The sequence below is a fragment of the Mytilus galloprovincialis genome, chromosome 9 (genome assembly GCF_965363235.1).
Source record: "Mytilus galloprovincialis chromosome 9, xbMytGall1.hap1.1, whole genome shotgun sequence".
Classification (NCBI taxonomy): Eukaryota; Metazoa; Mollusca; class Bivalvia; order Mytilida; family Mytilidae; genus Mytilus; species Mytilus galloprovincialis.
This window is the reverse complement of record NC_134846.1, coordinates 72,522,590-72,540,363: the sequence shown is the minus strand read 5'-3', so window position 1 is coordinate 72,540,363 and position 17,774 is coordinate 72,522,590. Positions and strand designations below refer to the sequence as shown.

General features: G+C 33.0%; 1 protein-coding gene across 1 annotated transcript in view; it reads left to right on the top strand.

The window, feature by feature from the left end:
* The window catches only part of LOC143045866 (uncharacterized), a 116,291-nt gene that overhangs the window by 64,795 nt on the left and 33,722 nt on the right, over nt 1-17,774 (top strand). Inside the window, exons 28-37 of the mRNA XM_076218685.1 lie at nt 136-813; nt 1,107-1,289; nt 2,627-2,863; nt 3,459-4,085; nt 4,820-5,461; nt 5,941-6,585; nt 6,933-7,169; nt 7,953-10,875; nt 11,615-11,790; nt 15,082-15,237. Coding sequence (XP_076074800.1) covers nt 136-813; nt 1,107-1,289; nt 2,627-2,863; nt 3,459-4,085; nt 4,820-5,461; nt 5,941-6,585; nt 6,933-7,169; nt 7,953-10,875; nt 11,615-11,790; nt 15,082-15,237 — 6,504 coding nt within the window. The remainder of the gene's footprint in view (nt 1-135; nt 814-1,106; nt 1,290-2,626; nt 2,864-3,458; nt 4,086-4,819; nt 5,462-5,940; nt 6,586-6,932; nt 7,170-7,952; nt 10,876-11,614; nt 11,791-15,081; nt 15,238-17,774) is intronic.

Genomic DNA, 17,774 nt, shown 5'->3' with positions numbered 1-17,774 from the left:
ATTCAGTATATTATAAGGTCAATAACAGTTGTTTCAATTGAGGAAATTTATGCAAAAAGCTAAGAATAATAATCCTTATTATATAGATGTATTATCCATATGCAATTTTTTTATGTCTGGTATATGTCTTTGCAGGTTACAATGGATTTTACTTTTCTATGGATGTAAATGATACTGTTACAAATTCCATTGGCTTGAATACTACTATTAACTACCTTGATGTTGACAAAACCATCAATCTACCTGTTATTCACTACGATGGACTGTACCTCAATCAAACTGGCTTTAACATCACTGGTTTACAGAGTATTAAATGCTTCTACGATGTGAAATATTGTTTCTTTGGCTTCTCATTCTCTGCCTGGATCAAGGTTATTGATGTATCTCCCTCATCAGGGAAAGTGACCTTGTTTGAGTTGGGAGGGGATGTTACTCAGAATGAGAACGGTATTAGTGTATCTTGTGTCAACACAACATATGTTACCAAACTCAACTGCAGTGCAATCGTTCTTAATGGAACAGACAGCTGGACTGTAGAGTTCTCTATAATGAAGAAACAGTTGTTATATTTGACCTTGACCTGGAATCCACATTTGACCCTCATTGTAGCACTAAATGGTCATTCCACTGCTGATTTTGGAAGATATCCAGAACAAATATCTATTACAGAGGCTTCCTCCATCCCAGGAGTCAGTAGACCAGTTACCATTGGCTATTCAGTATATCAACAAGACAATGTTGGGCAATTAATTATTGATGAACTTACCATCATTGATGATTTTTTGGAAGATGTTGAAATCAAGAAACTCTTTGGTATGTTAAATGGTTTAAATACATTTATTATTAAACAAAGTGATTTGTAGGTTTATAGAGAAGGATGTGAAAAATAATAAACTTTGTTGTACATATACTCTCGAATTAATCACATTAAAAAAAATAATGTTATATGCATGTGAGGGCTTTAAAGGGATGAGACTAATTTCAAAATATGTTTTCAAATGTAGCACAGTTATTTACCATAAAATAGGATCAGTTCTATTGATTTCAGAATCTAAAGGTTAGAGATGAAGGTGATTTATTAATATTTATAAGTATTTATTTTTTAGGTACAAAACATGAATGTCCTGAAGGCTGGGAGTACATTAAAGTATCTGACAAATGTTACTATCTATCTACTGGTACAGCAATATACACATCAGCTTCTACAGCATGTAATGGTATGGGGGCTACTTTAGCTCAACTTCCAAACTTGGCAACTAGAACTGCCTTACAGGATTTTATGTTTTCAGGTATATGCATTTATATAAAGGTAGATATAACAATTCTATTGAATACACTTTGTCAGTAATTTATTGGCATTGAAATGCAACAAAGACCTATATCATCTTTCTATCAACAAGATATCGTCACAATGCCACTTCACACTTCAGCATTAAACCATTGTAACTCAGCGTGACCATTGTGGTTCGGAGTGCCATTATGATTCAGAGTCCTACAAATATTTGTTGGAAACATGTGGATAAGATTTTCCAACTCATAACACAAAATCACCATGCACATGTAGGATTAAAAAGTGTCCCCCATGAAATGATGTCCCATGGACAAAATTTCACAGATATAACCTATGAAATTTGGTCCAGGACATAATTTTATTATAAAATATTGTCCCCTTCTATGTAAAAGTGTCCCTTGACAAGAGATTCTATTGTGACCTTCGTTGGACATTTTTTCATAATGAAATCATGTCCATATTGCATAAAAGTCTTGCCTGACCTATAGTTGTTTTAAATGTTTGTGTCATTTTGGTCTTTTGTGGATAGTTGTTTCATTGGCAATCATACCACATCTTTTTTATATTGTCTAATACCAAAAAAAATATTTAACAAAAAATAATAAGACTAAATTGACTTTTGTTTTTAAATAAACAACAGGAATCTATGAACTGTTTTAACATCTTTGAATTACAAGTTTTAATGTTTTCTCTTGTGTTTTTTTTGTCAACATGTATATAATACATTTCATTGCTTTTAATTTGAAACTGCTTTACCTTCCTTCCAAATGATCTTCTATCATTATTTTCAAACTCTGGAGGGTATTGATCATCACACAGAAAGTCATATAGCTGTTTATATTCACCACTTTCCATTTTTGTTTACATCTGTGTTGTCTTTATTTAAATTTCAATTATGATTTAACTAATTGATTAAAACATTTCAATGATTGCTAAATTATTTCCCTTCTTTAGGGACAGAAAAAAATAGCTACACTATGAAATATTGTCTTTTGTGACATATTTTTATAAAACATCCATGAAATTATGTGCAAGTACTAGGGACAATTTTTCACTTAGGGGGGACATGATTTTATAGTTAAAAAATGTGATATTCTGTCCCATGAACAAAATTTCACAGATGAACTGTGAAATAATGTTCTAGAGGACACAATTTCATGGGACACTTTTTTGGCTTACACATACACACGAAAAACAAAATGCAAGAAATGATGTTTTAATGACTGCTTCATCTCTTTGATTAAATATATGTTGTTTGTTACTTAACAACAAACTTAACTTTTTCTTATTTTAAATTTTTTTGAGAAAATTGAATAAAAATTATGTACCTTGTAGTATTTCAAACACAACAGTCTGCATGGGTAGCCCTTTCACAGTTACCAAGGGCTGTAGCTGCATTCCCCATCCGACAACCAAATGGGAAGGTACCAGACTTTGCAGATGTATCGTTGATACAGTTTCCTGGGACACTTGCAATGCCTAGATGTGCCAGATTATTCTCTCAGACTGGAACATTTGAGGATGCTCTTTGTTCGACTAATATCTATTATATATGTGAACAACAACCAATGTGTAAGTGTTATTTTCTACATAACTCATGATATGTGTACAGTCTACCGATGCCTGTGAAATTTTTAGGTGTTTTTTTCTTGGTGCAAAATTTATGTTGCAAAAGTGAAATTTTGTGATCCTACACTCTGTTGTCTGCTGCAGAGTCAACATTTAGGTTCATTTTGTGGTTTGTGTTTTTTTCAGTAATCATTAACTTTGTCAAACCTGAATAAAATTCTAACGTAAATTGGACAGAAGCATTTTTATTATCAGAAGACAGTCTCCAGAACTAAATAATGAAAATAAACTTTCATAGACGGTTTACTCCTAAGAATTCTGAATTAACTAAAAAAGTATATAATGAATGATTGAGATTAATGGCCTTTGTGTGAGACTTTGTATTTTTATTTTTTAATTCTCTTGAAATTTGTTGGATTTCTGCCATTTGTACAAGAGCCTGAGAAAAACATGAAATGTGTTAGTTTTAATATTTTGTTTGAGAGTGAACAATACTGCCACAATGTAGCTAGTCTCAAAGATGTCACCACATTAATGTAAGATCTTAGATGATTAATGAAGGAAATGTATTCAATTCTGAATGTGTATATAATTACAGATGTCAAAGAAACTCCATTCTACATCAATGGCACCAATCTACATGATACTGAATATGACGTTAAAGGTCAAATATTAGTACACAGAGGAGTTACAAATGAAAGCATGCTGTTCAATCAGTCTTATATAGAAATGGTCCATGCTGATGACTGTATGTCTAACTTTGATTATTGCCACAATGGACTAACGATAAAATTTTGGCTAATGACGATCGGAAATATATCTCTGTTATCGAAACAAGTTGTGTATTCCAACATGAAGTCAGAGAATTCTCATGGTATAAGTATATATGTAACAACTGATACAAGTCATTACCTGCTTGGCGTAGATGTTCGTAACAAGATCTCCTACATGACTACTAAAGTATCAGTGTCCTCAAATGCATGGACTTATGTTGTATTGAGCATAACTTTAGATTCTCAAGCCATTATTTACTTGAATGGAGAACTGGCTGTTCCAATCATTTCAAACACTAACTTGACTGATGTATCGATAAGGAGTTTTGGTGTAGCTGCCGATATCACTTTAGGATCTGGAACAAACGGCACAAACCAAGCTTTAGTTATGATGGATAACCTGACATTCACAGAGTCTAGTAATTTAATGGTATTGCCTTTGAAACAAGATGGTATGTTATTCACAATATTTGATTTAAATAATGAAGTTTAGAAAGTTATAAAAATAACTGTTGGTTTTTTTTTACATCTCATATACAAACAAGAATTTGCAATATAAAAATAAGAAGATGTGGTATGATTGACTATTAGACAACTCTCCACCAGACACCAAATGACATAGAAGTTCACAACTATAGTTCACCATACAGCCTTCAATAATGAGTAAAACTCATACTGCAAAGTTAGTGATGAAAGGCTTTGAATGGCAAATGTTTAACATTTCAAACGAGAAAATGTTGTATTTGTGTTCTAATGATATTCACAGCTTAGAAAGCTAACTGATAGTTAATTATGTATTGTCATTCATAAAACTGAAAATATGGGTAAAGATTCTTTTAAAAAATCCTGATTGAAGGTCTCATTTTCATAAGAATGTCAAATTATCGGAAAAATCATGTAGTTACAAATTGATGATGATTGACATAAATGTGTAAAAGTCATATAGCCAGAGATATATTATATATTGCTAATGAGATGTCAGGTATAAATCAATTAGACAGCAACCCAATGACACAACTAACTTAAAGACCTGTAGAGTTCACCATATATTCCTTATTTATACAGACACAGCCTCAATAATGGCAATATACATTGAAGTAAGCTATCCTTGTTTGGTTGCACTTCAAAAAAGAAAAATTTTGTTGCATGTGAAAAATATATAAATCGTTTGAAACATTTATTTCAGTGTATGAATTTTTCCCAAGATTCCAACTTCCATTTGATGATGTATCAAAGAGAATACCTATTGATGCTGTGAGCACATCCTGGTGCGGTGAAGGATATATTGGAAATGGTCTATTTAGTGACTCTCCATCTCCTACTATGACAGAATTCATTGGACAATTTGCGTTTGATTGTTTTGGCTCACAGAATGCTTGCCTTGAAGGATTTACAATGTTTGTTTGGATAATGACACCAAGTTACACAACCGACTACATTGTATTTGATAATATGAATGTCAACACTGGTATTAGGATAGATTTTAGAACATTCGATTTTTCCCTTACCAATAAAATGTGGCTCCATATTAAGCAAGGTACAACCATTGAAAAGCACTACCCTTTTGACCTTCAACCAGAAACTTGGTCTCACCTTGGTGTCACTTGGTACATAAATGGAACAACTTTGTTTACTGTAAATGGTATTTTAATGACTGATGAAATTCTCAGATCTATGACACCTGTTCCAGGCTTGGACCCAGTAACAAAGCTACAGATAGACAGTACTATATTCAGTACAGGGGTACCAGTGAATGTGAAGGGTGGTGTTGATGAGTTAATGGTTATCAGAAGTCCCATCAATCAACTTGATCTTATACAATTTTATGGTAGTTTTATTTACTAATTTTACTAAATATAACTTGGATAAATTTATTCAAAACAAAATTAAGATGTGGAAAAATAAAATTTTAGGAAAGTGGTAAAAAAAATGCAGAATTGAATAAGGTACAGAAACATCCAAAAATAATAAGTTGAAGAAAATAACAATACCATGGCAGAAAATAGCTTCATGTTTTGTCAACAAATCAATAGGGACAACACTGTATGCATACTTGTTGTTTTATGATTGCACTATTAACACTACTGAATTGTTGGAGTTTTAGTCATTCAATAGAATAATTATTTTTTACCATTTAGTCTCTTTGTTTTGTTGCTTCACATTGCAGTTTGTTAAAATTGACAGGGCTGTAACACTTACTTGCAATTCATAGTTCGATGAAAGAACATTTGCAACCTATAATATATATTTTGTTATAAGTATTTTCAGAATAATAAGATTAAAATTTTGATTTTATCCATTTTCCAGAAAATTCCACCTTTGTACACAAGGAAGCCTACTGCTCATTTGATGACATGGGAAATTATTTGAATACGTCATCAGTGATAACAGGAGTATTGAATAATGCTGCTCGATTAGTATCTGGGATAGATTCTATCAATATGACATCAGTACTGGACACAGATATGTGTTTCTTTGACATCAATAAATGTGTTCATGGCTTTACCATCAGATTTGCCTTCCGATTGGTCAAAGATCTTGATGTTGACCAAGTTATCATGACAACAGGAGGAGATAACCCAGATGGATTAGGTTTTGCCTTGACATACACAGCAAGTAATACAAGTTTACCATTCAGAAGATACTTCCAAGTTGATGTAAGACAATCAATAAATGAGTACACCACCTGGTTTAATATCCAGTACGATATCTGGACTGATTTGTTTATAACATGGCATCCTAGTTTTGGAATAAGAGTTTTTGTAGATGGCATCCTGGCAATATGTGATTTCTCCATACAACAGGCTAGATTGTCGTCTCCTACAATATTTGTGCAGAATTTAATTATAGGTCAAGAAACTGGTGACTTGGTTGACCTTGGAATGTTTGATATTGATGAACTCATCATTCTAGATGTTTCAGTGTTTAATGAAGAAATACTACAAAATGGAGGTAAAACTATTAAAATACTGTACCTTTAGTTATTAAACCATTTCAACATTCGAAAAATTAATCCTACAACAAAAGATCTAAAAAATATATAGGGTAAACATACGCTTCACAACACAAATGTCCAGACAATAATATGTCAGACTTTAAATGGTCCGTAGTTAAGAAAAGATGAGAATTTTAAGCTCAAACAACTTGACCTCCAGTTGCTGCTATAAAATCCAGGCTATCCTACATACTAGGGTTTAATTATAAGAATTGTTTTAAAATACCTTTTTTCTAATCAAGTTGATATTGGTGCTTGTTTATGACCTTGATAAAGTATTTTAATTTTTTAAATGAATTTTAAGGGGGATTATGGAGACACGCTGTCCATGAGACACCTGAAGCAGATCTGATACAACAATACACAGAGGTTACAAGAGACGAGTGTTATCAGTACTGTACAGATCAACAATGTGACAGTTATACGGTCTGTGAAAACGAATATTATAGTACCTGTAACTTGTATAGCAATACAACCAACACCACACACATTGACCAATCTTGTGACCTGTTTACACGATATCTTTTGGATTTTTTCCCAGGTATGTATTACTAATCCTTCATTTATTTCTTAGCACAGGTAGTTTTTGTATACTTAATTCCTATTTAGCTTTACTCTAATTAGTTTTTCTTCAAGAAACTTTTCCACAATGTAAATCAATATGTGATATATGTAGTAGTCAAGGAAATACATTCCCTCAAAATGAGGAAATAAGGCTTTTCATCACTATAGTTGTTGATTAACTTTTTGAATATGTTTGAATAAAAATTAATAGAATGTTATTTTTATGCCCCACCTACGATAGTAGAGGGGCATTATGTTTTCTGGTCCGTCCGTCCGTCCGTCCGTTCGTCCATCTGTTCGTCCATCTGTTTGTTCGTCCGTCTGTCCCACTTCAGGTTAAAGTTTTTGGTCAAGGTAGTTTTTGATGAAGCTGAAGTCCAATCAACTTGAAACTTAGTACATATGTTCCTTATGATATCATCTTTCTAATTTTAAAGACAAATTAAACTTTTGACCCCAATTTCACGGTCCACTGAACATAGAAAATGAAAGTGCGAGTTTCAGGTTAAAGTTTTTGGTCAAGGTAGTTTTTGATGAAGTTGAAGTCCAATCAACTTGAAACTTAGTACAAACGTTCCCTATGATATGATCTTTCTAATTTTAATGCCTAATTATATTTTTTACCCATTTTCACGGTCCATTGAACATGGAAAATGATAGTGTGAGTGGGGCATCCGTGTACTTTGGACACATTCTTGTTTGAATGAGTTTTACGAAGGTATAAAAATGTACTAAACAGTAATTTGTTTGTTTATTGCAGTACAAGATGCAGGATGCCTTTCCAATACATCTGTTTCCATAGCAACAAAACAACCCTCAATGGACTGTTCATGGTACTGCAAGAACATCTCCTATATTTACAGCTATGTTATTTCATCAACATGCTACTGTTTAAACCATGATGAAGATGTTTTACAGATTTTTGATTCTGACAATTTGACCATTACAAATGATTGCCTCCGTGATCAGAAAATTCAGCAAGCAACAGGTTTGAGGGATTTTATACAGCCAGTGCCAATCATATTGTTTAACGTAACTGCATCCCCAGGACTATTTTTACTGATAAACGAGACTTTGAGTTTAGAATTTGAAGTTAATGACCAGACATATGCAGGTTACAAAGTTGATGCAGGTGATGGCAGAAATGTTAATTACACATCTTATAACTCAACAGAGATTCGCTTTCATACTCAAGGTTTCTACTTTGTGGAAGTGACAGCTATGAATGAAATAAGTTCTATCACTGTTTATGTCAATGTTACAGTATTTATACCAGTAGAGGGCGTCCTTATAAACAATACCAAGATTGTAGCGACCAATTCTGCTGAACAGATCATTATAAATATTCAACAAGGTACTTTAATAACTTGTGACATTGATTTTGGTGATGGTACGAATGACACCATGTTCCAGCCCAACTCATCTATACCGTTCGTCTTTACTCATGTATATACCTTTGAACAGCATGCAGACATCAATGTTACTTGTTTTAATGAGTTGTCTCAGGAATATAATGCATCACTCCTCATTGCTATTGATCCTATTGTAAACTTATCAATGAAGGCACCAGATTCGGTTATTTTTGGACAGAATGTATCAGTAGATTTATTCTTTATTCATGGATCAAATATTTCTATGGATATTAAATGGAATGATATCATGGCTTTGAATCCATTTTATGCTGATCCAAATGGTACCATATCAATTAATGTTGTTCAGGAAATATATAACAGAACCGGAGAACATCATCTGAATATTACAGTATGGAATCCAGTTTCAGGTCCATTTGATTTGTCACACATTGTATATATTGACCTTGTCATTATCAATGTCAGTCTGAACTTCAATAAGTTTGTGAAAGTCAATGATAATGTTTCCTTTGAATTAGCCATCCAGGAAGGTTCAAATGTATACATATACCTGAACTTTGGGGACAGCATACAGAATGATACATTATTCATAGATGATGATAGTGGAATTAATAATTTACTGAATTATAACATCCATGCCTATACCAGTCCTGGAGAATACTTTATCACATATTATTTAGAGAATTCTGTGTCAAATATGACAGTAGTTGAGATCATCTATGTTGAGGTACCGGTTAACAATGTTACTATGGTTACAATTGATGTAGAAGATCCGTATGATTTTGTAAATTTTACATTCAAAATAAACAATTCTCTACTGCCACCAACAAATGGACTATTGAATATAAGTTTTGGAGATGATAAATCATTAGATGAATTTTCAGTAGAATTTATCCAAACTTCAATGACCGTATTACACAATTACACATTGAATGGTTTCTACACGGTTCACGCCACCCTATGGAATAATGTAAGTTCGATAAATTTTACACAGATTGTGATGGTTGGAAGACTAATAACAAACTTAACTGTTACACCAAGATTAGTATATGTCCCTGTCGGTGAACTATTCAGTATAGCTTTAGACGTAGGAACTGGATCTCAAGTCAGCTATAGGCTGGATTTTGCTGATGGGACTATCAATTCAACAGAGAATATTTACACAGCACCAAATGCTGGCTACTTATTTGAAAAATCTTATGACCAAGTTGGAGTGTATGAAGTCAATATATTAGCAAATGGTTCTTTTAATAGTGAAAAACAGAACATCACAATTTATGTTCAGGAAAAAATACTAGGTATGGCAGTCTTATCACGTCATATTGGAAAAATGAATTATCCATTCTATTACCATATAAATTTAAATGCAGCTGGTACAAACAGTTGTTTTGTTTTTGATATGGGTAATAAGACTCAACTTGTTGGAGATTATTTTTGTCAGTCAAAGCCAGAATACTCTGGAATGAATTTTACATATGCTGTGGGAAATCCAATTGTATTTTACTTAGAATTTGACACACCAGGAGAATACAATATGGTAGTAAATGGATCAAACGAAGTGTCATATGAAATATTTAAAAAAATGTTTATTATTTTAAAATTTCCTTGTACTTATCCTGATGTTAAGATCTATGGTTTGTCACATGATGTCGTAGATCCAACTAAAGTTTATGCATCAGATAATGCAGTTATCAGAGCTGTGTCAGACACCTACTGTGATCCCTTACAGACAGTATTATTTGACTGGACGATCAGTCCTATGGACCCCGGTATGGATGAGGTCACGTTAGACACATCAACATTACCATATCTTATTCTTCCAGCTAATTCATTAGACTATGGATTGTATCAAGTTAATGTGACAGTGTTGATCCAGAATTATTTAGAATTCAATGACACAGATACTACTTACATTGAAATTAAACAAACTCCACTTGTTCTTCTGATGAAGGGAGACAATTTACGTACTATCAGGTCTGGTTCCGCACTGGTAATGAATGCTTCCTGGTCTTATGATCCTGATTATCCACTGAAAGGGATACAGTATAATTTCACATGGTATTGCTGGTACCCTTCATCTGGTCTTTATGAATTCAACATTAGTACTATTGTGTTACATGAAATTGGTTCAGCTTCCTGTTTTCCAACATTAGACCTGGCAAATGCCAACTGGACAATTTTGACAATACCTAATGCCTTACTGAATGGTACAGATTATTATTTTGTTGGGAAGATGACAAGTGGAAACAGATTAGAAGCCAAAGCACAACAAGTGAAGATTCTAGGAGCAGATTTACCAGAACTAGTATTAAAGTAAGCAAAACCAATGTGTTGAATAGACAATATTTACAGGAGTTATTGCAGATATAAATATGTACCATAATAACCCATTTTATGATACTTTTATTCACTGGAGATTTAAGACTTGTTGCTTAACAAAAAAGTTTGAATTTTTTAAATGTTGATAATTTAGAATGGGTAAGGATTGATCCATGATATACAAGGTACCATAGGAAGGCAATTTGAAAATTTGTATCTCCCTTTTAGAAATAATTTTATATATTGCACTACTTTACATTTGAAAAGTAATTTTTCAATGCATGAAAGTCTGACTATTTTATTTTTAGTCTTATAAGATTAAATGAATTATATATTTGACAACAGAATTAAAAGTTTGTTTTAATCTGGCAAAATACATGACCATCAATTAAATATAAATTCTTATTGTTAGTATATCTAATGCATAAACATTAATGGTCATGTAGGTTAATTATTGTGGTTTTATCTCTGCATTTGATTTCATATGCATGTTGATTGATTTTAATGGTTTCCAGTATGTGAAAGTTATAGTCTTTTTAGGCTGAAATTTTGTTCTGGTTCCAATTTCATGAAAAAAGTTAATCTGCCATAAAATAAACAATGAAACCCTGTAACACCTTAGTCAGGTGGTGCTGAAAAGGTGATGTAAAATCCTGTATATTGAAAAAAATGTAATAAACAATGACAATATCTGCTCTGACAGTATATTATAAGTGAATCAACCTATTTACAGATGTATGCAGAACTGTGTAGATGTAGTTAGTCCTTCTAAACATGTAAGATTCAAAGGACTTTGTGAAACCTGCACTAAGGAAAACAGACTCGGTATTGATTACAATTGGAGACTATTTAAACTAGGAGCTGTTGGTCCAGTTGAGATTATGGACTTTGCAACCTGGACAGACACTGGTATGTATATTTAAGTAGACTATTTTTTAATACTTTGCCAAAATGTAGTTTATGTCATGCTTTTCAAAAATGTAAAAAACACGTAATATTGTGTGACATTGCTTTTTTTTAAGCTGCAGGTTGTGCAAAATTTTCAGATTATGTACAGATTATACATGGAAAATACAGTTTTGGTGAATGGAAATAAAACTACTAGATGTGATCAAAACAAGAAATGAGGAATTAGCTCTTATAATTTGCTATAGAAAAAAGATCAAATTGGGTCTTATTTCAAAACTAAATGTATATTGTCTGTGTATTCCTTAAACAGGTCGAGAACTCTAGATTTTCTGACGTCAGAATATATTTGCATAGTAATTTCCAAAACACAAGGCCAATATGGCCTTGAAAAACTGACCAATCGACTCAATGAACTACAATGCATTGTGGGCTACTACGAGTAAACTACTACTTAAAACACGTGGAATTAGTGGGAAAACAGTCAATTAATATATTGTCTGGGACTCTCATTACCAAAGTTTTTATTCTGCAAATATATTTAATGTAAAATGTATAACGTAATCTTCAATTTGCATGCTCAGATTAAAAAAATATTGTTTATTGGCTTCACGATTCGACTTTCTTTTTCGCATTGCAAAAGTAGTTGAACTGGTTTTGTGCATTGTTATGAATTGAACCTGCATTAATTTCACGACATGACACAGTGAAATATCCAATGAAGTGACCACTGTCCAGTAAGAAAATCATTTAAGCTCTTTTAAACCTGTATAATGTCATTGCAAAATCATTTCTGTCTAGATAAACACGAAACTTTCATTGAAACACTTCTTTCTGTACTGAATGTGTATTTATTTTTTATCAGGACTTGAACTAATAGTAAGAACATCATAATATTCAGTATTCTAAAAAGAAGTGTTATGAAAGCGGCAGGGGCGGGTCCAGCCATTTTAAAAGGGGGTCCTAACCCTGGACAAAAGGGGAGGGGGTTCCAACTACATGTCCCCATCCAAAAGCACTGATCGTCCAAAAAAAGGGAGTCCATCCCCCGGAACCCCCACCCCCCTGGATCCGCCACTGAGCGGGTACGGTATATAGCTCAATACATTTTTTATAGTTTCATCCATCGATAATATCCATTTGTTGCTAATTTTATCACAAAAGATACCTCAGAGGTTTTTTTATCGTTCGGCTGCTGTCCTGTTGACATATGTAAAATATCTCCAATATTAAAAGTCTCTGGATCATAGTGGGTGCCATATTACCATATATTTTTAAAACGTGCTTTGTATATAGAAATAAGAAGATGAGGTATGAGTGCCAAATGAGACATCTTTCCAACAAAGACATAATTTAGTAAAGTAATTTTAAGCAGTCATAGGTCCAATGCTGAAAAGTAAGCTATTAATGACCCAAAAATTACTTGTGTAAAACAATCCCAAAAAAAAAGAAAAAAAAAGGCCCAATTAAATATATAAAAGGACAAGAAATCTATCCCATAAAAAAAAATTGTATAGGAGCCTGTATTTCAGTGGTTGTCGTTTGTTTATGTGTTACATATTTGTTTTTCGTTCATTTTTTTTTTATATAATTAAGGCCGTTAGTTTTCTCGTTTGAATTGTTTTACATTGTCATATCAGGGTTTTTTATAGCTGACTATGCGGTATGGGCTTTGCTCATAGTTGAAGGCCGTACGGTGATCTATAAATGTTAATTTCTGTGTCATTTTGGTCTCTTGTGGACAGCTGTCTCATTGGCAATCTTACCACATCTTCTTTTTTTATTATAGATCCAACGCTGCAATTTTCACAAAACATATCAAATTTTCCACCTTGTCGCACATACATATGGATAAAATCATTACAGCTTATTTCCTAATGCATGTGGAGCAAAACTTTGGTTAGCTTGCTTGCTTTGTTTGTATATTGTACAAAATATAAAATATACAAGTTAAACTATGCCTATATTTATATATATATATATTGTTTAAAGATGTCAATCTTATTTTCAAAGCTTGTATAAACAACTATACAAACAAAGCAAGCAAGCCAACCAAAGTTTTACTTTGCAGGTTTAAGAAATCAGCTGTAATGATTTTATTCAGTTTGGCAAATGTCCGAGCCCGTTAAAGAAAGAACAAACTGAAACTACAGTTGCTGATTTCACTACCTTAAAAAAAAAGGGAACAGTTTAGAAGTCCCATATACTGAAATGTGACCAACAAAAATACTTATAGATTTTGTTAACACTGCCATGTATGTAAATATTTATTCGCCTTTTTTACGAACACAAAATTCAAGGATCCCACATTTGCCTTTAATTATCTATACGAACATTGCTGTACTCTTGAATATCAGCACCGGCTGCATTTTATCGACGGCTTACTTTACACCAGTAAGTTTGTCTCATGGGTAATTGTGTTTTTTCGTTGCTTCTGGTGGACAAATACATGGAATCTCTGTGCCATCATCAAACATGTTAATGGCTATATATCGGGTAATTCAAACCCTTTTTTCTTCGCATAGAAACAACTCTTCGTTAATCTGAGCATGGAAGTAATACTTTATATCACGAACTATAAATGAGGATACACAAAATGAAAAACTAAGCGAAATTGTGAATCCCGCATTGCACGAAAAAATGTGTTGTATTTCAGTAAATAACACGTGTTCTTGGTTGATTGTAAACACGTAGTAGTCCATCATGCATTGTGACTCATTTAGTGGATTGGTCAAAAACCTAGGTAAAAATAAATTGCGTCACATGTAAATAAACAATTACATGTGCGAGAACATAAGTATGCTAATTTATGCATTTCTATATAAGGTAGTGGTCCTGACCTGTTAAAAAAAAATTGTATATCTGAGTTATCTCCCCTTATACAGATATATAGTCCCAATATTTGTAGTTTCTGGGAAAAAAGGTCATCTTGAACTTTGATAATGTTTTCTAGTTCTGTTGCATAGTTCCTGTACATAATTAATGATACAATACCATTGTAAACGACATAAAATGAATTAAATACAATGATATCTTTTCACAAGTTGATGGAAATGGAAATATACATTTTATGAAGATTTGATGTTTGATTATTAAACAACTAATCCACAGAATTGGTATACCTCAAATGTAATTACTTAACAGTATCAGCTATATAAAGATGAAAACTTTCATACCTGTAAAAAGAAGGATTGGTTACAGTTAAGAAAATACTAACATTACATTTTTGTTACTTTACTTTGATTAAGATTTTATTAATTACTTGAATAACCATTTTGTTGATATTTTTGATAGGTGTTAAAGGCGCAAATATAAGGATCAACAAAGGCTTTTTAATGCCAGGACAAGATTATCTAATACAATTAGAATCAGGAGCTGCTCACACTGTAAAACACCTACATGTTGCATTACCTCCTTATCATGGCTCATGTTGGAGTGACATTACTGTGGGTTAGTAAATAAATCTTAGGGTTTACTGTAAAACACCTACGCGTTGCATAACCTCCTTATGATGACTCATGTTGGAGTGACATTACTGCGGGTTAGTAAATAAATCTTAAGGTTTACTGTAAAACACCTACACGTTGCATTACCTCCTTATGATGGCTCATGTTGGAGTGACATTACTGCGGGTTAGTAAATAAATCTTAAGGTTTACTGTAAAACACCTACACGTTGCATTACCTGCTTATGATGGCTCATGTTGGAGCGACATTACTGTGGGTTAGTAAATAAATCCTAAGGGTTTACTGTAAAACACCTACGCATTGCATTACCTCCTTATGATGGCTCATGTTGCAGCGACATAACTGTGGGTTAGTAAATAAATAATAGATTCAGTGATCACTTACATTTGATATATCCAAGTGAACTTGAAATTAAAGATACTACCGACTCAGATAAATCTTCATATTTAGAACATTTTCTCGGAATGACTACTGATGGTAGGTTAAATACCAAAATTTATGACAAATGCAATGATTTTAATTTTCCTATAGTCAACTTTCCATTTCTGTGTAGCAACATCCCAGTAGCACCAGCATATGGAGTATATGTGTCTCAATTGATACCTTTCTCTAGAGCTAGCTCAAAGTATGTTGATTTTGTTGAACGATGAATACTGCTTTCTCAAAAGTTGCTAAGAGAAGGCTATGAATCAATCAAATTAAGGTCATCACTCAAGAAATTTTACGGTCGCTATCATGAGCTGATTGGCCATTATGACAAAAGTGTGTCAGAAATCATATCTGATATTCTTCCTCAGTCATAATAACCTTCCATCATTACCAAACTGAACAAAGAAATAACATGATGGGTGCCGTATACGGTGCAGGAAATGCTTACCCTTCTGGAGCACCTGATTTCACTCCCAGTTTTTAGTGGAGTTCGTGTTGTTTCTTACTTATTACTTATAATATTTAACTGTTGATGTAAATATCTATTGGTTTTATGAGTCTTTGTTTACTCCTAGATTTTGATTGTTATTGTCCTTTTGGTATTTTTAGCTCACCTGGCCCAAAGGGCCAAGTGAGCTTTTCCCATCACTTGGCATCCGTCGTCCGTCGTCGTCGTCGTCCGTCGTCGTCGTCGTCCGTCGTCGTTAACTTTTACAAAAATCTTCTCCTCTGAAACTACTGGGCCAAATTAAACTAAACTTGGCCACAATCATCATTGGGGTATCTAGTTTAAAAAATGTGTGGCGTGACCTGGCCAACCAACCAAGATGGCCGCCATGGCTAAAAATAGAACATAGGGGTAAAATGCAATTTTTGGCTTATAACTCAAAAACCAAAGCATTTAGAGCAAATCTAACGGAGGTTAAATTGTCATCAGGTCAAAATCTATCTGCCCTGAAATTTTCAGATGAATCCGACAACCCGTTGTTGGGTTGCTGCCCCTGAATTGGTAATTTTAGGGAATTTTTGCTGTTTTTGGTTATTATCTTGAATATTATTATAGATAGAGATAAACTGTAAACAACAATAATGTTCAGCAAAGTAAGATTTACAAATAAGTCTGCATGACCGAAATGGTCAGTTGACCCCTTTAGGAGTTATTGCCCTTTATAGTCAATTTTTAACCATTTTTCGTAAATCTTAGTAATCTTTTACAAAAATCTTCTCCTCTGAGGGTGCAATCAACAGTTTTTTTCTATGACGTCATATTTTGAGGGACCATGTATAAGTGACCCTTTGTGGTGGACTGATTAATAAAGATACTTGTATAAAACTAGATATCAATGGAATCAGAATGTTCTCTAGTTTATAATGGAATTAAAATTAAGTGTACTTTTAATAGTATAAAAAAGTTTTATCCAGAGAAACTGGGAAAAACATTGCCTAATTTAAGCTTAAAAAACCTGAAATCAGGTCATGTGCACAACCCTGAAGACATGATACCTGCACATTTTTCATAATCAAAATTGTATGAATTTCATAGATTTTTACCTGGTCTTTCAAAAAATTCATGCTTCAGGGTACGTTCGCCTGCTCTGAAAAGAGCTACAGTGGCTGCAAATAAGTTTTCAATTTTCACTGCCAAAAAAACAGACTGTTTACAGTGTTGTCTCCCCTCAAAACATGTATATTTAATCTAATTTTTTTTAATTATTTTAATCATTCAACCTGCTTTAATTGAAGTTAATTAACATATCTTTACAACCAAATACAAAAAACATGATACTTTTTCACCAATTATGTTGATAAAAAGGGACTTCCCTCCATGTCTATTTTTAGTTGGGGAATAACCCCTAGTTTTTTATACGAAACTGTTTATAGCACCCTGAAACTACTGGGCCAAATTAAACCAAACTTGGCCACAATCATCATTGGGGTATCTAGTTTAAAAAATGTGTGGCGTGACCCGGCCAACCAACCAAGATGGCTGCCACAGCTAAAAATAGAACATAGGGGTAAAATTCAGTTTTTGGGTTATAACTCAAAAACCAAAGCATTTAGAGCAAATCTGACATGAAGTAAAATTGATTA